We start from the raw sequence: 25,513 nt of genomic DNA, 5'->3' as shown, positions 1-25,513 counted from the left end.
TTTGAGTTGTGGTTCTAAAATTATAACTCTCCATAAGACAAACAGTTCTGTTTCTTTTCCCTGAGTAGAATCAAGCCACTTGGTAGAAGAAATGTTTGAGATTTAGAGCTCTGAATACCAGTGACAAGGTGCAGGTAGAGATTTAAGAAAAATGTAAAACTTCTTTTCCTCCTGGTCAACACTGACCTTGCCTGACATTGCCGCAAGGATTCACTCCTCTAGGAATTAGTCTACCGTAATTCTATTTTATGCTGTTCTAGTTCTTACACTGATCTCATCCGTGTAATATTTCAGTGCTCTCCGAGTTCAAAATTATAATCAGCAGGGTGAATGTGATTTTCTTTCTTGCATCCTCTTTCTGTAGGGAAATAATATGCACAAGTGTATCAAATGACGCATTAGTGTTAATACCACATGTATTACACAAATACATAAAAAAGGCAAGTCGAAGAGACAATGATTCCACAGGGAGAAAGTGGTGATGAAGACTGCAGTGGTTCTTGGATCCTACGGTTTTCTTTTCTATTGATAAAAGGCTATGAAAAATTATATAATTCTTCTATTATCAAAACCAGGAGAAAGCTCAAGTTCCCCAGTGAAGAAGACACTGGGGATCAAAGCCATTTGGAGTAAGAAAATATCTCTCCACTGATGTTTTCTTAAAGGAATAGTTGGCAGAGATATACTTCAATGTCCCATTGGATAAATGAATTTCCAACAAAATGAACAAACGAAAAGAAATTACATTGTTAGAGGAATGTCAAAACTCTGTAGATGATGCTGATCTATAAATTCACCATGAAGAAAAGGAACAAATGGTGATAATGTAACCATTTCTCAAAGTGTTATTTTCAAATTTACAACGTGCTCTACTAGTATGTAGTTTCCTGTGTGGACTTAGCATGTTTCCTCTGTTTTGAGATCATATGTTTTAAAAAATGTCCTTTTATAGAAAGTTTCAGTTGCTTACTTGCTCTGCAGTATCCATACCTGATCTCCTTTTATTACTCCTTCCCCAGCTATTCCTTTCTCTCGTTTATCCCCCACCACCCCAGTTGCCTTAGGCAACTGGAAGATGTATCTTCCATATGCAATGAAATCCTATGGAAATGAGGTCTGGCATATACATTCTTTGTCATCTACAGAAAGGGATCCTATTATCCACTGGCCACGAAATTACTTGTGTCTCTCATGGCTTGGCCTTACTAAAACATCCAGAAAGGGAAAAACAGCTGAACTGTAGCAACTCTAATGACAGGTGAACAATGTCTCCCTTCCAAAGTCTAATTCCCTTCACTTCTACACCAATGTAAATTTAAAGTAGGTGATCCTGCCCCTCTACTCTGCTCTTGTGAGACCTCACTTGGAGTAACTTGTACAGTTCTGGTGTCCCCAACATAAAAAGGACATGAAACTGCTGGAACAAGTCCGAAGGAAGGCCACGAGGATGATCAGGAGCTGGAGCACCTCCAGTATAAAAACAGGCTGAGAAAGTTGGGGCTGTTCAGCCTGGAGAAGAGAAGGCTGCGTGGAGACCTCAGAGCAGCCTTCCAGTATCTGAAGGGGGCCTATAGGGATGCTGGGGAGGGACTCTTCATTAGGGACTGTAGTGATAGGACAAGGGGCAACAGGTTCAAACTTAAACAGGGGAAGTTTAGATTAGATATAAGGAGGAAGTTCTTTACTGTGAGGGTGGTGAGACACTGGAATGGGTTGCCCAAGGAAGTTGTAAATGCTCCATCCATGGCAGTGTTCAAGGCAGGGGTGAACAGAGCCTTGGATGACATGGTTTGGTGTGAAGTGTCCCTGCCCATGGCAGGGTAGCTGGAACTTGATGATCTTAAGGTCCCTTCTAATCCTAACTATTCTATTATCCAATGATTCTAGATCTCTGTGGAATTACAACAACACACTTTGAATAGATACCATATAGTCAAGAAGTAAATTCAAATCTTAAGAGATTTTTTTTGATATTAAAGACATTTTTGACGTTGCAGAGTCAGTATTATCTGCATATGCTGTTTACTTGGTCTGTAGCAGACAGTAATATAATGTTCACATGCCACATTATCATTTCCACACCCATCACAAACATCTCCTTTCTTCAAAATCCAAAGAGGTACCTAAGGTGAATGTTACAATTTAAATTATCCTCATAATTCTCAAGAAACAGAGCTAAAAGTAGAAGATGAAACCTCAACAGGAAAAACATCTTCTGTTTTACCTGCCTCATCCCAGAAAAGGAATTCAATCCACATGCCCCACATGCTTTACCTACAAAGGCACATTTTCGCTGAAGAGCTAAGTATGCTTTCTACAGGAGGAAAGGCTATAGAAATGTAATAAAATACACACTTCTTCAATAATGGAGAATGACTTCCTAAAATTCCAGTCCTCTCGTCCTTCCAAACACAATCCTCAAACAGAACAGATACTTTCTAGGGAAAACAATGTTGTAATTTCCATAATAACTGAAAAACAATTTCATAATTTTGAAATTCAGAAGGATGTTGAAGTACATTATTAAGGCATCATTAGATGACTTTGCAATTAAGGATGCTTTGGCCCATCATGAATCTGACCAGCACATAGAATTAGTCATATTTGCCATGAGGAGAATGTACCAATGGGAACTACACAGGTTATTTCGACTACCAAAATAAAAAAAATACGCCATCTGTGCTCTCATGGTGCCTGTTGTAGTACCATGTTCTGTGCAGTTACAACCAGTCAGTAATTCAGAACATGTCGATAATTCAGCATTGTCAACTGCTTCTTGAATTTGTCATCATTAAACACTTAAATGCTTCAGCAAATACTTGCTAGCCCTACTTCCATAAAGTGCTTCTGGCTTTATTTATGAATGCAGCTTTTGGTGTGTTTTGTGTTAGACATAGTGAGTAATTTCTAAGCAAAGGGTTTTCAATTAGTTGGTAAAGCATTTCATGCTTGCAGCAAAGAATTTACATGGTGCTTACCATGTCACCTGTGTGCATGTGAATTTTGCTTTTACTGCATTTTGAAGATAATACTCTTTCAGAAAACTGGAAGTTTGCTGTCAGTAACCATGATTTATATCTAAACCACAATTTGATTCACCAACCCTGTCTTAAAGCAAAAGGTCCAAGAAGCCAAGTATAACCACAGCAAAAATTAAGGTTTCAGAGGTATATACTAAAGGACTTACTGTGATGATTAGCCCTTTTTCCTGGAAATATTTAACCAATGGAACAGCATTCTGCTTGAAATTCATTAGTCGTCTTTGAGTGGCTTTCAGGTTATCATCAGGTCTTCCTTGCTGTTCAGCACGCTTCAGTAACCTTTCTTTCAGCCTTTGACTGGAGCATGCCAGGAACACCACCAAATCTGGGGTACAGATCTGTAGAAAGAGCAATTCAAGAAATATGTGATTAAGCCGACTACCCAGCACTGCAGGACTCAACAATTCCATTATTAGGTGAGGCTCAGGTATGCTTTTCAGACTATTCTAAATACATAGTTGACAGTTATTCTGTCATTTCCTGAGATGAACTAATTATGACAGTTACTTTTACTACCACATAACAGCTTTAAGGCACATATTCACATGAAAGTCTATGAAGGTTAAGTTTCTGTGTTAGACTTTTTCATGCAATACGGACATTATCAAAAGTAGCTCTGTTAAATTAAGGTTGCTTCATTAGTAGTAGAAGAATAGTAGTAGAGATTTGGGGAACTTAAGAGAGCATACAGTAATAAAGAAATCCAAATTATGACACAGATTCTGAAAGAGAATGCTACAGATTTCAATGCCTTTCAGGTCAAGGAACACCATCTCATGAAAGGGAATGGCTGATGCACCTTGCAGCAGACTGGGCAGACAGACATCTCAAGCCCCAGTGTGGACATCCAGCGTGGATTGGAGCTTCCTAACATAGAGTACACAGGGACTCAGAAATTATAACTGCAAATCAGGGATCTAGTAAAGTGAAGGACAAACGAAGTTTATACATTAGTAGTTTTACTGAGTATTTCCATTTCTATGGATCCTAGTAATAGTGAAGAAATATGGTAAGAAATCATTAGGTGACCCAAGCTGTATCTGGCCATCTCTTCACTTTGAACACTCACTTTCAAACACCTTCAGGACTAGCATTTATGATGTACTCAGGTCTGTGAAGTCAGTCTGTAAAGTGTAGGACTTAAGCTTTTGTGTATCACATAACTTCACATACAACACCAAACCTTACAGATGGTACTTAGAATAAATAGATTGCTCATGAAAGTATTAGCTTTAACAGAAAAAGAGGAAGGAGACAATAGTCTCTTTCTGTTTCAAACATGGGCAGATCTGTCTAACACAAACATGAGAGTGCAGCTTTCCACAGTCAGTCTCAGTTCTTCAAAGAAACTGTGTCTGAGTTAAGTGCAGCCTCACAGCAAGGGAAGGATATGAACACCACCATCAGGTGTGCAGATTCTCATCTGCTTCTTCCCAGAAATGGACTGGCCTCACAGGTCAGTTCCTGTTGAAAAAAATGGGAAAGCATGCACAATGCATTGTAAAATGGGGATAATAATGAGGTAGAACACAGTAATTATTGTGGAAAATCAATTAATTAGGTTTTCATTATTTCCTATTGCTTTTTAAAATGGAAAGTTCTCTACAGCAGGTGAATACTGCTGTTCTTAATTTTTTTACTAGTAACAGCAACAATGCAAAGGACAGTATCAGAATCCCAGGAACTAAACCTATTTTTTCTAACACTCTAGCTTTGCTAATTTGAAATGCATTTTACTCACAGAAATAAAATGTCAATGAAAACAATGGTTTAAAATTCTCAGTTCAAGAAGCCTAGTTTCAAATGAAGTATTGTCTAGAAGGTTTTCTGTTGAAGTGGAAAAAAAGGTAATTCAAACATATTTGAGGTAGGAAGACAAAGCAGATTCTGATTATGTGATATCTCTATGAATTAAATTTGAAGAATATTTATTTTTATCATCAGAAAGTAGCTGAAAACCATTTAATAAACAGAAGCCTCTGCTTCATTTTAGATGCATGAAAGGGCAACATCTCTTCTATATCCATAGGTAGTCAGACCTAATAGCACTTAATGTATTTCTTATACATGCATTTACAACCTGTGGGGTAAAAGCTTAAAATGTTATTGATAATTCACTCCTGTTTTCAGGAACCACTCTACTTCCACCTACGTCAACTGCACGTGTCTGCAAGACATGCTCAGAAATACTTTTAAGTTGGAAAGAAACAGGCTAGTGTGAGCATACAGACATCTGGGATTGCTTCTCGAGAAAAATCTAGTTCTCCTGCGTAAATATGAGTAAAAAATTGCTTTTTTCTAACACAGGAAAAGGTCTTTTTATGACTCATTTACAAAAAAAAAACGACAAACCCAAACCTATTTTTTAAACTCAGAACTAACTGTTGTTGAGTTTTATGACTGGGTAATAAGTTTTATTCTGAGACTTGGCTTGTAGAAGAGGTGTATAGAACCAGCACAGACAGAAGAACTGGATTCCATCACTGATTTTCCATAGCATGCTTATCTTTTGCTAAAGGCAGAAGGTCTTTTTCATGTCCAGAAATGCATGTGAGGAAGGACTTCGGGTTTTAGGGAAATAAATTTGACTAGTTACTAACTGGAACTCAGCAGAAGGCAGAATCTTTGCCGATGGGAACAGACAGGTTTCTGGTTATTTACAACCTTCTGAATTTTAAATGGGACATAGAATGTGTGGCATCAACTCAGAATAAAACGGGTGGGTACATCCTCTTATTTTTTTAGAATAGTATATACAAGTAAGTAAATACTACTCTCTTTGGGTCTGAATATCCTCTGAAACTGGAACTAGGAGTAAATTGAGAGTAATCCCATGCAAGTCGGTGGTGCTATTGACGTAAAGCAGTAAGTGGAAAGATGTTTTCTCTAGGGATATTTTCTACATCTCCTCTTGTTAGTGAGAGTAGTGCGGTTGTTTGCTAGAAATTAGATGATTACATTCTCTCTCATTATTCCTCATTAGGCACTAGACAAAAATGCTCTGTTTCTTAATTCCTGGTGTGTTCTACTAGATACTCCTGAGAAAACTCATCTGACAGCTCATGAACAACCGTCATTAATTTAACAGTGCACTTTATTCTAATTGATAAAGGTAACTAGCAAGCTAGCTTATGTCCATTGTATGGGTGCTCTCCCTTGTAATTACTGAATTGCTTTTTATAGTTCCATCTCTGTTGGGTTACTAGACTGTTTGCATAGTTTTTTCTTGGTTTAGAAAAGCAAAATAATGAATCATGTTGTCAAAGAATGAATCCTGCTCACAGTTTTTTTTTTCTCAAGTAACTGCTTTTGAACCATATTCACAGTGCCTAAGAAACAAGCTTCCAGAAGATTGCCCTGGCTACATAATTAGGCCCCCTAATAATTGATTAAGAGCAGCAGGTGTCTTTAGGGAGAACAGATTTTCATCTGTGCAGTGCAGCTAGTAAATAGGAATCCCTATCTGCAAATGTTAATGCTAAAAAGAAAGGTCTAAGCAGACCTCTGGTTCAGAACTGCCCAGCAGGCACCTCCATTTGCTCTTCTGAGGATAAAGAACTGAAAAGGATTGAGCTCTCTTTTGGCTAGTTTGGCTAGCAGAGTCCTTGTCAGAAAAATAGGAAACCTGAGGTCTAGGATCTCATACCCAGCAGAAAATTGAAGCAGGACAGTGTTCTACCTTCCAGGAGAGAATACAGACAGTAAGACTATTCCACAGGCTTCCTGCTCAAGTTTGGCTTTAAGAAAGTAATGGAAAACTCACAGGGCCAAGGAGAATGGAAGAGAGGAACCACAGCAGTGCAGATAGCTGATATGCTAGCCCTCCAACTCATACAAATGACTGGGTACATAGATCCAGTAGGAGACTGTACCTGAGGCTATCAGCCTGGAACAATTAAGTGGAGATTTGGGAGAAGGGAGATAGAAATCGAGGAAGGAATGAAACGAAGAAGACACACAGACCATGGTGGGAAAAAAAAAAAAAAAAGCCTTTACCAGAACAAAAACCTATTGCAGAGAAGAGATCCTTAAGAAGATTCACAGAAAGGCTGCATTCATTTTTCTAGTTGTTCTGGAGCCCACACTCCTGGCCAGTGACAGAGCAGGTTTCCTACAAGAAGCTCTTTGCAGAGCATGAGCTTGGCAGACAGTCATAGCTTAGCTGCCTACATACAGGTCAAACACCTACATCAAACTTTTGAGGGGACTGCAGACGTCATTTTTGCTTTGAGGTTTAAGTACTGGACTTGGAGGAATAGTACTGCTGTCCTTAGCCTGTGAGACTGTGAAAGTACAAGTCAGTTTTTCCCAGCATCCTATATACTGCCATCTACATAGTTCTACTTTAACACAATTACTTTCCATAATAATCTTCATAAGGAATATATTGGTGAGTTAAACAAAGTTAACTTGTATCACAGCCACGATTAACTAGTTATTCTTTGTAGGTGTAGTGTATTTATGAATATTCTTAATGACATTTTAAACAAAGAATCAGTAAAACCTACTGCCTCTTCATTATTGAAATTAAAATTTACTTCTTCAAATACAGTCTTGTCACCCAGGCCATTTAACACAAAAATATTTTTAAGATAATTTCTATAAAAGCAGTCTTTTATCAAGGAATTAAATTATATTCATTAATGAATATTTTATTCTAGTACCTTTTCCACATTTCATTTCAAAACTTACAACTAATATATTTTAAGCAAATTTCATCTGTATTTACACTATTGAAACTAAACATTAATATTGGTGAAGGAAATGATGCAATCAGAAGTTATGTATGAATGATTGAAAGTGGAAAAAAACCCACCAAACTAAAGCAGTAATTAAAATTAACTGGAAAACACTGAAGTGAGAAATTATTTCTCCTGGGAAGGGTAAGAACACTGCCATGTGAGAGATTACATACAAAGTCAAACTACAGTTTCTTCTTCACAAGTCATTTGAGTTCAATACACCAGTCAGAGGCATTTCATTACAGTGCTTGTGGAGAGGAAGATACTTAGCATGCTTGAGCATGCTGGTATTGTAGCTGACTTGCTGAATTTCAAGCTGACACGTTAATGGTAAATAAACCATTTCCTCCTTGGCACTTTCGAACGTGTGTTTGGAATCTAAACCTTTGTACTATTTGCACTCAGCAGAGATCATGGATACCTTAGAAATTCATTCTTTAGGATAGCTTTATGCCTAGGCTCAAACTGAAAGGCTAAATAAATCAGTATTAAATCTGTGCTGCTACACAGAAGGATTTCAAAATTACCACAACTCAGAAATTATCATCTATTTAAAACAAATATATAAACTGGCAGTTCTCTTTGCTTTTACGACATTAAAATTCATGTTTTCACTCTTATTCCACAATCATGACTGCCTGGAACTTTGTTTTAAAGTGAGAACTGAGATTCTCATACTTAAATGACTTTGGGGCTTTATTAAAAGGACCCCTATTCAAGTGTTGGTGGTATTGATTACTTTCTGAAATTAAGAAATGAGAGTCAGGGTTTGGCAACAATCCAAGACTTCCAGTGAGAGAAATTATGCATCAAATATTCAGTTTTCAAAGAGAAAAATACAGCTCTAATAAGAAGTTCAGAGAAAACTCAAACACAGAAAACTGCAATGCTCACAGCTATGAGTTCTCACAGGCTGCAATGAGTCTGCAATGAGGAACAGACCATTAAGAAAAGAAGCTGGTGTGACTGATCAGAATAGCAGTTGCTGCTGCTGGTTGGCAAGCACTACTGAAAATCTGAAAGCATCACTGATACCATCTTAAAGACTTGCCTTCTCAAAAGATATAGATATAGAAACAGTGATATTAATAACACTAAGAGGGGAAAAAAGAATCAATTCAAATGTAAAATTCCTTAGATGTGTAAAGTGCTTTTTAATTTACTTACTCCACATTGACGTTATTGCTGGGAAGCAGTGTTTATTACTTCTGGTTTCTAGATATGAGCAGCAAAAAAAAATACTGGGAGTGCTGCAAATGATGCATTGCTTTATCTTAGGCACTTCAGTCATTGAAATGTAATGTGCTTTAATACAATTCTGCCTAGCAACACGTTGAGAACTTAGTGTCCACACAAGTGTTTGGCAATATAATAAGGAAGAAATAGTCGTCTTTTAGCTATACCTATGTTTGGGAATGTTAGCATAAGTTGGTTTGCTTTGACTCGTTTACTAAAAATAACATTTTTTTTGCAGAGAAAAGTTCAGCTTCTGGATTAGTCAAAGGGATAAAAATGCGCTGGTAGTACCAGAAGCAATTATGAGTGAAGTTCGCAATAGTTCATTATTATTTTGGTTTTCTATACTAGAACATTATGCAGGACAGGTACTGTAACTACAGTTCAAACATATAGGTATCCATTTGATTTTTTCACAAAATGAAGAAATCCTGAAAGCTTAACTTAAATAGTGTCAAGTGCCAGTAACAGCTATGTGAGGCATGAAACTGAAAGAATTAATTTAGCATAAATAATTTGTTACCTTAAAAAGTCTGTAAATACAGCACAGTTAGATTTTACATGTGCTTGCAAGAGAAAGCAGACACCTTAGCTGACCTTTTCCTCTACTAATATGATGAACCATTTCCATTATAAATTAGTTTATCTTTACAATAACTCACCACAGTTCTTATTGGTGAAAGCCATGTAACAATAGATATAAAAAGGTTCAGTAAACAGCATTCAGAAGGCAGCTATAGCATTACTGTTTGGGAGCAAGACAGATTTTATTCCCTTTGTGCCTTGCCTGTTCGCTGGTCATGACCTGCTTTCCACAACATGCACTGGTGGAGAAAGGGGAGATGATCTGATGTGGCTCAGACCAAAAACTGTACAGGCTCTCTCCTGGTTCTCCTTTCATTGACCACTGTGGCTACCCCATATCTACTCCAAGTTTTGACTTCCTGGCCCTTTATGTGAAATTTGGTTCAGATACTTTCTTGATCCCACTGTATTATAACTCACAAAAAGGAACACAGGGGTAATAAAACAATACAGACTTTTTACGATCAACGAAGACCTGACATGCTTTCTTGAACTATAATGGTGTCAGGTTTGTGTAGCCTGTTTTGTTTATAGACTTCCTATTTCTCTCACATTTGTTCAGATTACTGTCTGAATATCTTGTATTACTCATCTCTATTTCCATTCAGTTCGATAACTTGTCCTCCATATTCTGCCCCTACAATTCATCATTGGGATTACTATACATATTTTTGGAGTTTGTCTGTGTAAACAATGGCAAAGGAGAAAGGCTATACAGTGGAAAATGCTGCTTTTAAACTGAATGCTTGCTTATTTCAAGCTTCCATGATGTGGTGGTTTTGGCTGGGAGTTTATTTTCTTAGCTAGTATGGGCTCTGTTTTGGATTTGTGCTGAAAACAGTGTTGATAATACAGAGTTGTTTTTGTTATTGCTAACCAGGGCTTGTAAGTCAAGGCCTTTTCTGCTTCTCACCCCACCCCACCAGTGGGTAGGTTGGAGTTGCACAAGAAGTTGCGAGGGGTCACAGCTGGGACAGCTGACCCCAATTGACCCAAGGGATACATACCATATAACATCATGCTCAGCATATAAAACTGTGGGAAGAAGAAGGAAGGGGGGGGAATCTTCAAAGTTACGGCATTTTGTCTTCCCAAGTAACTGTTATGTGTTATGGAGCCCTGTTTTCCTGGAGATTACTGAACACCTGCCTGCCAATGGGAAGTGGTGAATGAATGCCTTGTTTTGCTTCACTTGTGCATGCAGCTTTTGCTTTAAGCTGTCTTTATCTCAACCCACAAGTTTTTTCACTTTTACCCTTCTGATTCTCTCCCCCATCCCACAACGGGGGAGTGAGCAAGTGGCTGTGTGGTGCTTAATGGTGCTTAGTTGCCTACTGGGGTTAAACCACAATACATGGGGTTACAGATGAATATGCATTCCATCATACTCAAATGATGAAGGATAAGTGAACAGTCACCCTTGTCTCTGCTGCTCATTCCTTCCACTGGCATCTACTTTATATCCTATATGACTGAAAGAACTGAGAAAGGCAGCATATTCTATTTATCCTTGTACAAACTTACCATCATTATTTTAATTCACATCATAAAATCCACAAGTGTTCTAGCTCCTTTATGGAACAAATGATAAAGTCTCTGTTCAAAAGCACACAATTGCATTTTAGAATCCTTGTAATCAAAACAATTAACAGCTATGAAGGGATCATGAGTGAAGAAAACAAGTTAAATAAATAGTAACTCCTACTTCATGCATTTTTTGACAGTTCCCCTAAGTGTAACCTTTAAAATGGCTTGTGTTATACAACTTTTTCTGCTGTTTTAAGGTACATAAGCATGCAAAGATCTTAAAGGGACTATCTGTAAGAGTCACCCATGACAAAATGTTACTAGCAATAAGAATTAGTTCTTACTCAGAACTTTTTATCAACAGATCTCTGTTCTACACAGGGCGTCTTTGTAAAAATAAGAAATATGAATTACAGAATAATGTGATTTGACTATTTGCATTTTGTGGGATTTCACCGTTTTCTTCAGAGGGATATTTATTCCATTGCTTAATAGGTCTTCTAATCATAAAGTGCCTTACTAGTTAAGCAACACTGAAATTAAAACTAATTATTTCTCATCTTGCCGTGGAACACACCCGCAGCATTTTTAATTGCAGACCTACACAAATCATCACAACAGTTAATTACTGAATTCTCCACAACCCCATTGTGTTTCCCATTGAGGGATCTCTGAGGGCCTTAAAAGTGTTAGCATGCTTAATGTAAACAACCTGACATACTATGGATTATTGTCAGCCTCATCCCATGAAGGAAAATGGATACCACATCTGCTGATAGTCCCCCTTCCTTATCACAAGGCCTTCCTACTTATGGGTGTAGCATTATGGCTTATTAAAAGAATTTTAAAGAAAAACAAGCATATTTTATTTCTTTAAAATATAAATTCAAGCTAAAATACTGCATATATCCCACTGGATTAAATATATGGTTTATGTTGACATATCTACATCCTTCGGACATTTATTTCCATGGCTTTACACATGCTTGTATGAGAGGTCAGCTGCGAAAAAAGGTGAAAAGGGGGAGCTTAAGTAAACTAAATTTTCTTTCCTGTCCTCGTATAAAAGCTCTATGATTCTTTCTTTCCTTTCCCATATTTATTTTAGTGCAGATAAGGCTGAAAGGTGGTCCTATAGAAAGTGCTTTGGGATTTTTTTAGAGACACAGTCATCTGTCTTTCAGGAAGAATCAGGCCTTAAGCAGTATGATGCAGCAAAACCCATTAGACTGAAAACAAATGGACTCTGAAAATATGGTCGGGTCTAAAATGACTAAATCTGAAAAAAAAAATCCCAAACCCAAACAAACCAATCTACAGGATCCCTGAAGCAATAGCACATACTAAGAAGGAGCCAAAGTTTAGTATTTCTATCATCTGTCAGTCAGGTTTTTTTCCATGTAGGTTTCTACAGTCAACAACAGCTAACCAGGCTGGCAGAAGAGAATGTTTCACATTAAATGAGGAAGTACTATAAAAACATATTAGAAAGGTACAAAGGGAAGGTTCAAACATATATGAAATATAGTACCCATCTTTCTCCTCTTCTACAGCACTGCCTGAGCTTTTTCTGTTACCTCCTGGACTCCATTTCTTGCTGGTATTACTAATGGACCTTGTGATGGGTGCGCAAATGTTTAACTGATTTTCCTTTGTAGAAAGAAAATCTGACCCTAGGGTAACTCAAAGCACTTAATTTAATTCCTGTCAGTTCTTCCTGTTTCACATCACCCATTCTTTCATAAACCAACGTCATCACAAAATTATAGCACTAAGAAACGCACTCAAGTCACACTATCACACAATATACTGGACAAAAAAATGAGGCAAGGAAGTGACCATTAAGCCCAAATTTCTGATGTTTCACTTATAAAATAGTTTGTTAATTATAAAGGGATATAGTTGGCAACCATTGACTTTTTTCCTGTAATAACTATTTTGTCTGTTTCCTTTCATTTCCTCAGTTTAGCCTTCTTTATTTTGCCCAGAATAACACCTTATAAAAGCACGCTAATGAAATGCCTCGCTGGCTGCTTTGTTTCGTTATTTCTGTCTTGGCAATGCCACTGGGAACTCAAAGAACAGAAATGGTAGTTCACCAGAATTTGTGAAGGACTTTGAGACTCTGCATGAGGCACCCTAAAAATTCAGCACTGAAACCACAACCTTTACTTGTGACCATAACTGTTAACAGTGTTTGATCAGAAAATGACATAAGCTGTTTGTTTTTCCACTGAATTTAAGTATTTTTAGACTAGTTTAAAATACATGCATGAAAACAACATGTGAGTAGAACTTGGGAATACAGTTTTAGCTGACTAAACCTTAGAATTGTAGTTTAGGTACCAAAATGATCTGAATTTCTAAGAAAAGAGCATCATTTCTAGTTCACAAAAATTTGCAGAACGTGGGCAGTTTTAACCCTTATTTTATTCCAGTCTTTCCAATGCACTGTAATAAACTTGAGATTAAAAGCGTTGTGAAGATATACACTGATTTAAGTATGTTTCTCTCAGTGTAGATTAAATTGACAAATAGATATGGAAATATAATGCCTTTTCCCTTTCTAAACCACTAAGATACAAAAAATAGGAACTGTTAGACTTGATGTTATTTTCTTCTTCATCTTGAGAGGGGATTTTCATAGCTGAGGTAAGTGGCTTGGATTATTGGTTATCTTATCACATTGCCTTTTTACAGAATGTTCTGCCTTTAGCCAGGACACAATATAACATAAACCAAAAGGATAACGTTTTGTCAACCTATAATTATGAACTTGCAGGGATTTAAAGAGCAATGCTCAGTTAGAAATAACATCTAGCCTTTCTTGGAATCTCACTGTGACTGATGACTTCAAGAAGCTTAAGTGTTGCAAAGTTATGTAAGTTATTTTAAGAATAAAAACAATCTCTTACTTGGTCCTCAAAGGAGATTGCTTGGGCAACATCTCTAGGAAATCCATCAATCACTATACCCTCTTCATCAGGGATCTGCATTAATCTCTGCTTTATCTCAGTTATGGTTGTTTCCTTACACAGAGAGAAGACGTTAGTTATTTCATTTTGTAGAGGAGGTTTTCTTGATGGTGCACATTAATACAGAACGTACAAATCTTTCAAAAGTAAACATTAACACAGGATACACTGTACCTGAGGGGCCAGTTCTCCAGTAGTAATTATTTTGGCAATTAGACTCCATTTTCTATTGCTGCTTGTGCTGTGTATCTTCTTCCTTAACAGTTCACCAACTGATATGTAGTTAAATCCATAATGTTCTGCTATTTTCAAACTCTGTGTTCCTTTACCACTTCCTGGGCCACCTATTATTAATTACAAGCAAAACATTCAATTAACCTTTCATCTGAAGTACCCAATCACATGTGAAATCTTTGTTATCATCACCAATTTTCCAGCCGTTACTAGAGCAAATCTCACAGCTGCATGACTTGTTAACAGCCATTAGAAATGGGTCTCATCCACCTGATTGCAAAGGTAACAGTTTGCGAAATGAAGTAAAAAAAGGAATACAAGTCTACTTGTGAATTAAAACCAAACGCACTCTTTTAGACCTGACCTCATTCTAAAGCTGCTCCTGGAAAGGAATTTTTCTTGATTTGTAGTAGAGGAACAGACAATGAACTGGTCCCTTCTTGACCTCTGTGAATCCAAAGACAGACAGATAGTCTGAAGTGTATTCATGTCAGTAAGAATCATACTTGATTAAATGAGACAATTAAATCAATGGACTAGTCAAGAAATGGAACTAATAAAATCTGCTCCTAAATACGCTTGCATGAGTTTCTGAGGTTTTCTAATTTTAAAATACAGAAAAATATTAAATAATCAGCTGAGATGTTTCCATAGTGATTTGGTACAAAGACTTTTATTGAACTACACATACTTCTGGTATTGATGCTTGAAGCATCTGATAGAGAAGCAATCTGTTAGGTTCAGCTTGCTGGACAACTTGAATAAAGAGACCCTTCAGTACAGCACAGGAAGAGTAGGTATTGAAACCACAGAAAACAGCTACCTTACATAGTGTCTGATTTTTTTTTTCATGCATTCTTGATTATGCTGTCCAGCTGACCTTTGCTTCAACATTTCTCACTATGTCTGAACTAAAAGGGCACACTACGATGTGAGGAACAGAGAAACTGTAATGCAGGATGTAAAACCAGGAGATTGTTTTGATTAAAGGAAATGCTTATATATAGACAAGCATGTTACTGAACAGCATAAGAAAGCAAAACCAAACAAATGTTTTTATATTAATTCCCAACACTAGTAGCTGTTTTTTTGGGAATTGTGTGTAAGAACATTGAATTTTATTTCAACAGCCAAAGACTTGAAATTTATTAAAAATACCAATTTTTTATGAACTTTACAACAATGTAATGACAGTAAATATGAACCCAATGAGCTTCTTGTTAGTAATCATATTCTTTCTTATATTATCTATTATTCCCATAAACAGCTTTTAGGCATTTATATAATGAGTACAGATTTGATTGCAGGACAAGCTTTGCAGTATTTCTTCATAATATGGTTGTGACACTCTGTGTAACCAGATTCAAACCTGTGCACCAGTATTACATGTCAGAGAGCTTTCAGTGTTACCAGTAGTCACTAGGAACTCTTCTGTATCCCGTTGCTGTACGGCAGCTCTCCATCTGGTCTTTGTAACTCAGATTGGGCCCCACTTAAAGAGAATGTGCAGGGAAACCTGTGTGTTCTTATGGTGTTCCCATACCCTGCCCACACTTAGTTATACCCTTGGGAAAAAAAGGTTTTAGCATTACCCAATTAGTTTAAATAATGCTTAAATCAAGCCAGGTTAAGATAAATGCAAATATAAGCATTTATTTGGAACAACCAGCTAATCAATACAGCTACAGATGTTCTTAAAACACATAAGCAAAGAAAGAAAAACTGTATCTTATCTCTGTACAGTAAAATTACAACTGAAAAATATTTTCCCCTCATTCACTTCACTTGCTGTTTCTCTTCTGAAAGGCATCTGCTTTCTCCTTTCAGCAGATTATGTCACGTTTTACAGCTAATCTTGCATTTCAATTCTTCCAGGTGATCTAGATGGGCTTAGTTTTTCCAGTTTGTACTCCTTTCATAGACTGTTGAGCTATCCTCTTTGTTAGACTAAAGGATGTTTCCCTTTTGCAGATATGCGAGCATCTGATATACCAGGAATAATTTCCTCCACTTAAGTGGCCACACAGCAATTCTGCTTCGGCTCTCCCCTCTCCCTATAACGGCACGCTCATCCTTCTCCACGACAAATGCATTTCACCAAACCTCACATTGTGTTTCATCCCTGTTTGACAAGTGTTCAAACAAGATAATTCCATGTAGTTTACAGTTTATAATAGGTTCTTGATAATCTGGAATGGTAGCAGGTTTGGAGTAACTGATTCCCAACGTCTTTTTTTCTCACATGGATGAAAACAACAGCACTAAAGGTGCAGCTAATTGTTTGACGATTGCTGCCAGTTTGTATGGAGCAAATTTTTCCAGGTGAATGAACAGGATTATTACTCCTTACTGGAATTCACTCTGTTGTAAAGATTTCCAAAAGCAACCCTCTCTCTATACAAAGCCACATACTGCAATCTAATGAGCATAACACACAAATAATGTATCTTACATGTGTGTGTTTATACATACGTGTATCGTTTATTACTATAAATTTAAGAAGCTTTATTTGCTGGCAATAGGCCTAGCTACTGGAGAAAAGGGGCAGTTGGTTGCAACTGTGCTTCAGAGCAAAGGGTTTATAAAACATACTGGAGCCAATGCTGCGCATAATTCCTGCAGATACAGAACTTCTAAGGAAGGAGATTCAGTTTAACTTCCCCAGAGACTCAAGACACATTTGAAACAGACTGTGTTGCATCCCAGAAAATAAAGATGCAAAATATATATAGGTAATGTAAAAAATTAGAAAATTTGACAACAAGGAAAATAGTATCTGCATTCCAACAATGATACAAAAGATGCCAGAAACATTACTGTTACTTGAAAAAATATCAGTCTCTGTAAAACCATAAAATAGCTGAAAAAAACTTTTTGAAACCAAGTAGACAGACTTCACACTCCTATTCGGAAGAGCTTTGCTTTGCCATTAAACAGAAGAAAAGAAAAACATGTAGTCTGGCACTTTGAATTTCAAGCAGAAAAAAACTAATAATATGTCTGCTTTAATGTTCACAAACTTCTCATACTTTTTGTTTTTCTAATCCAAAAATATCCCCCTATGGATAATCCCTAAATGCAATTATCTGTTTACAAGGTAAGGGGAAACACTCAGGTAATAAAATAAGAGAAAAGTGATAGGACAAAAATACTTCCCACAGCAAATCTCAGTAATTTATTGAACTATGTATCCATTCCTGACTGTTCAATAAATCATACTGAAAAACTGTTTACAAAAAATCACTTTTGTTTTTCATTCTTTTAACTTAGTCTGAGATTACACATTATTCAAGAAAAGCATGATGATTTTACATACTTCTTAGAAGATATCTAAACTAGTGAGCATTTGCAGCATCTAAAATTATGTTTTCTAACTGGTTTCAAGTAATGATTTGTAGGCCCCAAAAGTTTTACTAAAGCAGCTGTTTTAATCTAGTTCTGTAAATGGATTTAAACCAACTGGCCAGCCGCTGGCTGACACTGCTATCTTTGATCTATCCTTTAAACTTTGATTGTAAAGGAAAATACAGTCTTTTAATATTCACAAATATTTTTTTATTAAATGCAGTTTAAAAACATACTGAACCACGGAGCTAATGCCACCAGGTAATTATTTCTTTAAGATCTTTGTATTCAGGCTGTATCAACTGTAAAAAAGTGTTTGTCAAAATCTGCTAGGAAACACATTTGTAAACAAAATTCAGTCTTCTGGTGTTATAATGCCTTAGAAACTTCCCAGTGATTCAGATGTGTGCCATCCTGGCTGGTTCCATCTGGTTTTCCTAAAATCCAGTCACATGCTCACTTTGCAGCTTTACAGCTTTACATTTCACCAGAAGACTTTTCTGCTAGCGCAGACAAAAGCACCCAACCGCCCCCCCCCCCCCCCCCCATAAGTGAGTTCTCTTTTGCCTTGGAGCTACCTGGTTCATTATAAGAATGACAGATTTCACAAAGCAAAGTTGTAAAAACCTTTATGGAAGCATTAAAAAGATCTTGGGCTAATGCATTATTAAAGAAAAGTTCACCAAATGTGCAAAGCAGAAGACAGGTCTTTAACTTCTTTTCAGTACCCAACAATGAAGGAGACCGGTACCATCTGAGCTAGGCAATACGATTAGTTATCACTAGTTAGACATAAAAACCTTGCATACCTGAAGTTTTCACTGTCATCTTCTGCAAACTGAAAGATACGCAACACTTCTTTTTGTGTAGAATATTTGTCTCTTGAAATTAATAGCGCACTTTTTTCATTTTCTCCCTTTCATTCAGTATATTATTATTCTTTGAATAACTAGTTGAATTTGGGAGCAATTTTCTTGATACTGTGCAAAATTGGACAGTAGCTGCTAAGCTACATATAGTACTGTGTTTCTAACAGATCACACTATAATAGAGCGACTCAGAGAAACTCATTTGTAAAATAAATTTGAAATAGACTTTGTAGACTGTTTATACTGTTCCCTATATAAATGGGGGAAGAAAAGCTCTGTAAAATCCATAGTCTGTTCGCTGTATGCTGGCATTCAAGGATTTAATTTCAAATACCCCTGCACTCAGTTCCAGGGGTGAAAGCCAATCTCTCCTTATCTCACCTAGATCAAACCTTCATTCATCACTCTACTGCAACACGGCTATATAGATTTCAATGCCTTAAGAGCCTTCTGTGGTCACTGAAAAGGAGCCAGTTTTTCTCCTTTATGAAAGGAAGGCTAGCTAATTAATTAAGATGAAGGAAAGGCATGTGTTACTTCTCCATCTACTGCAAGCTTGATAGGTCAAAGGTGCATGGAAATGTTTGCATGTTGAGATTTGTAATTCTGAAACAAAAGTTTAACAAAATTGAAAAACCTAAGCAATTCTTTTTGCATACCTGAAATACCTAGCAAACTGCCTGCTTTTCTGTTTTCAGTATATTGCAATATCACATTACTAAGAACCGCTGCGTGCAGAGCCTAGTCTCTTTTACTATTCTACGTACTATTCTCTGTTATGGAAGCAGTATCTCTCTTTGATATGTATAAGGCTTTACAGACTAAAAATGTGATTCTCCACCACCTGACACCTCTGCTGTGATTACTTAAATAGTCCAGAGAACCAGGGAATTGGGCCTGGTGATAAAATTTCAAAAGGCAACTATGCCCAACGACAAAGAAACTGATTCAGAAAGCTTAAATTCAGAAAAAGAATAAAATGTAGATTTACACTTAAATTGCAGCTATTTCTTAACAAAAACTATGACTGTCTGAGGCTGGAAAATACCAGTTGCTTAGGAAGGACACTGAACAGCACACAAGAAGGAACTTGGGGAAAGAGCACAATTACCTAATGATAATTGATCACTCACTGACCAAGAAGTTAGCACAGGATTCATTCGCCAAACAGATGTAAGGGTTAATTTATCAATGCAATGGACTAGTGACCACGTACACCCACTCCAGTTGGGCATACATGAGCTCTCAAGGTTCTAAGTACAGAGGTCAACAACTCCCTATCACCTTTTTGATCTAGCTTATCCAGTATTTTTAAATACCCTTTTTTGTGAGCCGGTTTTAGTACAACTACAATTGTGGTTTAGTTCAGATCTGGATCACACTTTGGAGAAGCACTTTGGTTCACATGGTAGAGCTGTCTTGAAATGCATGGGACAGGTTTGTTTTAGTTTAAATCTAACTGGCAGATGTGCTCCATAAGCAAACCATGAGCTCTCCAGTTGCTGATAGGCAGTTTACAGAACATGATCACAGGTGCTCACTGTAACCTCTAAAACACAGCTGGGATGCTATATCCTCAGCACTAACAATTTCACTCTCTAATTGGACTGCACCACTTGCTATTGAAGATGGAAAAATTGTGTTAGGATATATAGACATTCAGTGTATTTGCAGCACAAATAAAAAGGCAAAGTAACAAAGATACGATCTTGTCAAACTGACTCTGCCTTCATACCTATGACAAGGATAATTTTTGGTCGAGGTCTTGCAGGATCAAATACATCGTACTCCTCAATTAGCTCAGCAGTTTCGGAGAGGTCGGTGTCACTCTCTATGGAAAATTGTTGGATTGGAGGGAGACGGTCATACCGTCGGTACGGGAAGTTCGAATTATCAGGCATCACTGTAAAACAATAAGATAAACAGGGAATTGTGTGGAAATACACAGAAAACTCAAAATCTATTGTGCACACAGATCTAAATAAGTATAATAAACATAAATATCTCCAAATTTTATAACGTGCTTGCTCTTACTGTAGTAAATATCCCTTGCCTCTATTTAGCTGATTTATTACACTGGAAGCACTAGAAGCCAGTTTTCTTTGGTGTTTCTTTACGAGCCCATAAGCTTTTCTGTGGAGATCTGCCCATAGCACCTCAAGTTCAGCAGTGGCTTCTGAGAAGAAAAGCCTTGCATTGTGCCAATAAGCTATAGTACTAAGCAGAACTCTTCTGGTGATACATGTTGTGCAGAGAGATGGAGACAGTATTCTTGCTAATTATTTTAATGAAATGCTGGATGAAGGAAGAATAACTATGGCAACTGAGAGATGAGCTAATTACTCTTTGTTAACATTACAAATAAAATAATTACAGGTAGTGGTATAGCATTTGCTTCGATTTTCTGAGATGCACCTTTTTCTATGAGTTTATCATTTACACTGTACTTAGTAAATTAGCCCATAGCTCCCATATAAACTAGAAAAACAACCTAGTCTAACTGCACTGAAGCAAGTATGTACATCATCAGTCAGAACCAACTAAAGATGTAAGTCAAGTGCACTGAGTCAACTTTACCCCTATCTTTGCAAATGTTTTAGGGAGGATACGAGAACTCTCTCCACTACTGTGTTAAACATTCACACTGCAAACATCCGTAATTAGGCTGCAAAAGACTACAATTTCCTCTCTTGCATAGCATCCGTTATGGAGGAGAAAAGCAAACACCAAAACTCAAGGAAACAGAATCCTTGAATCCTTTGCCTAAGGAAAATCAGAATGAAGCACGATCTTGTATACAAGTAAGTATAAAATAATTCAGTAGTGGATGTAAAACCACCCACAGTGCATGAAATACAACAATTTTTATATTTAATACATTACCATTTCTGAAAAAAGACCTCCTGGGCTGTCCTCCATTGAGTGGAGGCAGGGTCTTCTTTTCTGGGCTGACAAAAGTGTCCCATTTCACTTTTTCTGGCCCTCCAAGCTCTTTCACTTTCTGCAAACAGCTTTCCAAATATTCAATTGGGTCATCGGGTTTGTAACACATTAATCCATTCAACAGGCTCTGCAACGTAAGATCAGAAATACACACTATAACGATAGGTGCCAGGAAAAAACAAGCACTTTGACTTTACACAGAGAAACCCCATATTCCTCGTACATTCAGACTCTCCCATTTCAAGCAAATGTGTGAGAGTGAGGCCTGTTAGTTTGGTTTGGTTTGCCAATGTCACAAAAATGATTCAGACAGGAAGCTCGCACCTTTGTCTTTATATTTGCCTCTATACACTGTGATCAAATCTGAAAAGAGTAAAAAGTTCCCTACATTTTTCTTAGAACTACACCTGGCAAATCTACATATTGGCAATGCACAAGCCAGCCTCAAAAGTTACATACTCTGTGTAGCCTACTACACCACTAGAATGTATCTTTTCCTTAAAGACTGGTGCACCCACAAGTATCTTATCTGTATTCTTGAGTCAACACTTAAATAATGAAAAATCAAGAGGAATACTCAAACTTCATCTTGATCAGTACTGGAGGAAAAACCCCAACCCCACAGTTCATAGGTGCTGCCAGATCTAATTGACAAGAAATTCCCAGCCACTAGAACACCCCTGCCTATGTTATGAATTCTGCACTAGTCACACCTATGAGCATTATCTGGAGTGTGAAAGAAGGAAGGAATGTCAGGCCCTGCTCTGACGCACAGTAATTGATTTTTCTTGACAAAGTGATACCTAAGTCATCAGCTCACCTCTTCACAAGACAACCTCTTAACAATGTCTTTCAGGGTGACTTCTGTTCTTTTGCGCTATTACTAAATTTTGTCCAAATAAACTTGAGGGTCACAGTTGGCATTATAATAAATAGCTCCAGTTCAGGATTTCCTCAGTCCCTTGTTATCTACACTTTACACAGTGCTTATTACTTACACACATTTAAATTTATAAAATAGGATGTCATTCCTATGCACCTCTGCCCTTACTATACTACTTAACCGATGGCAGCAACTACCCATGTATTTCTGCAGATGTGCACTGATTTTTAAAAACTGCTAGCTCGGGCGTTAAGCCTCTACAGAAAACCAGTTCTGTCTGCATCTCCCGTTAAACCATTCACATTCTAAACGCTGTAGTAAAACATTAGCATGGTGCAAGTCCTGTAATTTTCAAATACATAAAAAGATGTCTAGCTTCAGAACAGAGCAGGGAAAACACGTAAGCGTCTCTCTGTGTGTGTTTTACACAGATGGGAGGATGTCTGCTTAGGAACAAAATAAATCAACACTGCACAGAGAAGTAATTATCAACCATGAGCAGCAGGTAACTTGTCGGAAGCCAGCCCAACCCTCACCGAACAGTTGTGCGGTTATTTCCTCCAGACCCATGAAAATCTGGAGAAAACCTGGAAGACGCCCCCCGCCCGCATTCCTCGGCGGTCCTCTGCCCTGCGGACACACAAGTTCTCTGCCTCCCCGGGCTCTGGAGGAGGGCAGACCGCAGCGCTGCGCCGGGTGCGGCCGCCCGGCTCCCCGTGCGACCACGGAGGCTCCGTGCAGCAGGCAAGGAGCAGCCGCTCCCCGCCGGCTCCGCGGCCGCAGCCCCCACCCCGCGATCCGCGCTCCCCTGGCAGCGCCCCCCCCCGGCCCTGCGCGGCGCGGTTCATCGCGCAAGGTACGCGCGCCTCAGCCCCTGGCTCCTCCGTCCTTCCAGCCACCTTCAGCCCGCGGCCCGCCGCGGAGTCCCAGGGCGGAGCACCCCCCCCCCCCCGACGGGGCGAAAGATGCTCCCCCCTCACCCCGCCGCCTCGCCTACCTCGAAAAGCTGCGGGATCTCCCTGCGGGCCAGATACTCCTTCGCCTCACCGGCGCTCATACCGCCGGCCGGGCACGCGGGGGGCCCGCGGGGCGCTGCTGGGCAGCGCCGAGCCCCGGCACGGCGCGGCGGTGCAATGCGGGAGCCTCGGGAAGGCTTCCGCGGGCGGGCGAGCCGGGGCGGGGAGAAGAGGGAGGCAGAGGCTGCCCGCCTCCCCGTCCCCGCTGCACGGAGGGAGAGGGAGCGCGTTTTCTCCCCGCGGGAAGCAAGAGCGTGCGCAGGCTGCCGGGGAAAGTTTCAGGGTGTGCCGGCGGTGGGGGGCCGAGCCTGGCTGCGAGGCGCGGGCAGGGTGCTCCGGAGTAGAGCGGCCACCCCCCGGGGAGGCACCGGCTGTTTCTGATGCCCTGAAACGCGCCCCGCACGCCGGGAGTGTGTGGCAGCACTGCGGAGAGGGCTGGGCACGGGCGTAGTGCTGGGGAGGTGGTGGAAGCTTCCCCGTTTACAGAGGTCTCTGCCCTTGGCATCGTTTTTTGGCTTCTGGAAGAGTGAGGCATTTTGTATGCTTTGGACTGGTAAAAAGCCATGAGCTGTGATCACTCCTGAGAATCTATGATCTGTGATCACTGGGTCACAGGATGAGACCTGAAGACATATCTGGTCCAACCTTCTGAGCACAGGGCAGTTCTTGACGTGAGCACAGGGCAGTTCTTGAGGTAAGCACAGGTTGTTCAAAGCTTTAGCTTCATCTTGCAGAACCTCCAAGGATGGAGACTGCATCTGGATGGACTCTGGACAACCCATGCTTGGCTGGCTTTTTGGTGAAAAAGGGTTTTCTTACATTCATTTAACATTGCCCTTGTCTCAATTTGCCTCTTGCCCAGCCACTGCACAGTTGTGAAGAGTTTTGGTCCATCTCCGTAATATTTTTCATAAGCTTTAGAAAGCTGCTCTCATGTCCGTTCTAAGCCTGCCACAGCCTGAACAAGCCCAGTTTCCTCAAGCCCTTTGCAAGGGCAAGTGCTCTCAACCCTGACCATCTTCGTGGCTATCCACTCAACTCACTTCAGTTCATTAATATCTCTCTTTCACTGGGAATCCCCAGATGGGATGCTAAATAGGGGTAGCTTCTGTGATACTTTGTAGCATACTTGAAGTCTGAGTAGATTTGTTCAGTTGCTTAATTGTCCTATATCAAGTCTGATCATAGAATGGTATGGCTTGGTTTGGAAGGGACCTTAAAGATCACCTAGTTCCAACTGTTCTGCTGTGGGCAAGGACACCTCCCACTAGACCGGGTTGCTCCAAGCCCCATCCAGCCTGGCCTTGATGGGGCAGCTACAGCTTCTCTGGGCAACCTGTGCCAGTGCCTCACCACTCTCATAGTGAGGATTTTTTTTCCCCTAATATCTAATATAAATCTCCCCTCTTGATGTTCCAATTAGATTTTAATTTTGTTGAGTATCTTTTCTAAAACAACATCCATCTCATTTCACTGATGCACGCCCTAACAGAAATAGGTTACATAAGTGCAAGCCTATGAACAACAGTGCACAACTGCTTCCCACATCTTGGTATTTTTCGGACATAGGGTAGGTCTTCTCAGTAGTCTTTTAAGAAGCTTCCCCCCCTTGTATGTGAATTGTGGATCAATACCAGTTGGCAAGTTTTTCTCAGCTGCAGCTATGTACCTTGTTTTGCTGCTTCTGTAATTAAACTGCCCTGCCTCCAGCTTTTTAAGTAGACACTGTCCTTTCTACTGGAGAGGCTTCCAGTCCTTGTTCATTCCCCAAACTGCTAAATGCTGCCCAGAGGCAGTCCTATCATCTGACAAATCGGACTGGAGGGTTTTCCAAGCCATACAGTTACTCCCAGCAGCCTCCACTCAAAGGGCAGCCACTAACACCCTTTTGCAGCAGCCCACTGATGGATGGCCCACTCTCCAATTCACCTAGAGTATCTCTGGAAAACAGTTTGGATTAGGCAGTTTAAGACCCTTTCCAGCCTCACTTTTTATGAATCCAGAGCTGCCCACTGCTGCAGTAATGTATCACTGAACTGGCCCTTCTCTTATGTTTAAGGCTGACTTTAGTTTTCACTGGAGAGTTTAGCCAGCATTCATTTGCAGTCTTTCTCATC

At 39.2% G+C, this 25,513-nt stretch overlaps 1 protein-coding gene across 1 annotated transcript in view; it reads right to left on the bottom strand.

The window, feature by feature from the left end:
• The window catches only part of AK5 (adenylate kinase 5), a 90,772-nt gene extending 67,006 nt beyond the window's left edge, over positions 1-23,766 (bottom strand). The window contains exons 1-6 of the mRNA XM_057416977.1: positions 23,378-23,766; positions 21,438-21,624; positions 20,290-20,457; positions 14,281-14,450; positions 14,047-14,160; positions 3,188-3,379 (exon numbers count right to left, since the gene is read on the bottom strand). Of these exons, the coding sequence (XP_057272960.1) occupies positions 3,188-3,379; positions 14,047-14,160; positions 14,281-14,450; positions 20,290-20,457; positions 21,438-21,624; positions 23,378-23,437 (891 nt within the window). The 5' untranslated portion in view covers positions 23,438-23,766. The remainder of the gene's footprint in view (positions 1-3,187; positions 3,380-14,046; positions 14,161-14,280; positions 14,451-20,289; positions 20,458-21,437; positions 21,625-23,377) is intronic.
• Positions 23,767-25,513: the final 1,747 nt, after the last annotated feature.

Source organism: Pezoporus wallicus, unplaced genomic scaffold, assembly GCF_028554395.1.
Source record: "Pezoporus wallicus isolate ANWC-B61680 ecotype Strahan unplaced genomic scaffold, APGP_CSIRO_Pwel_v1 contig_5908, whole genome shotgun sequence".
Classification (NCBI taxonomy): Eukaryota; Metazoa; Chordata; class Aves; order Psittaciformes; family Psittacidae; genus Pezoporus; species Pezoporus wallicus.
The sequence above is the reverse complement of the archived record's forward strand: the minus strand, read 5'-3'. Positions and strand labels throughout refer to the sequence as shown.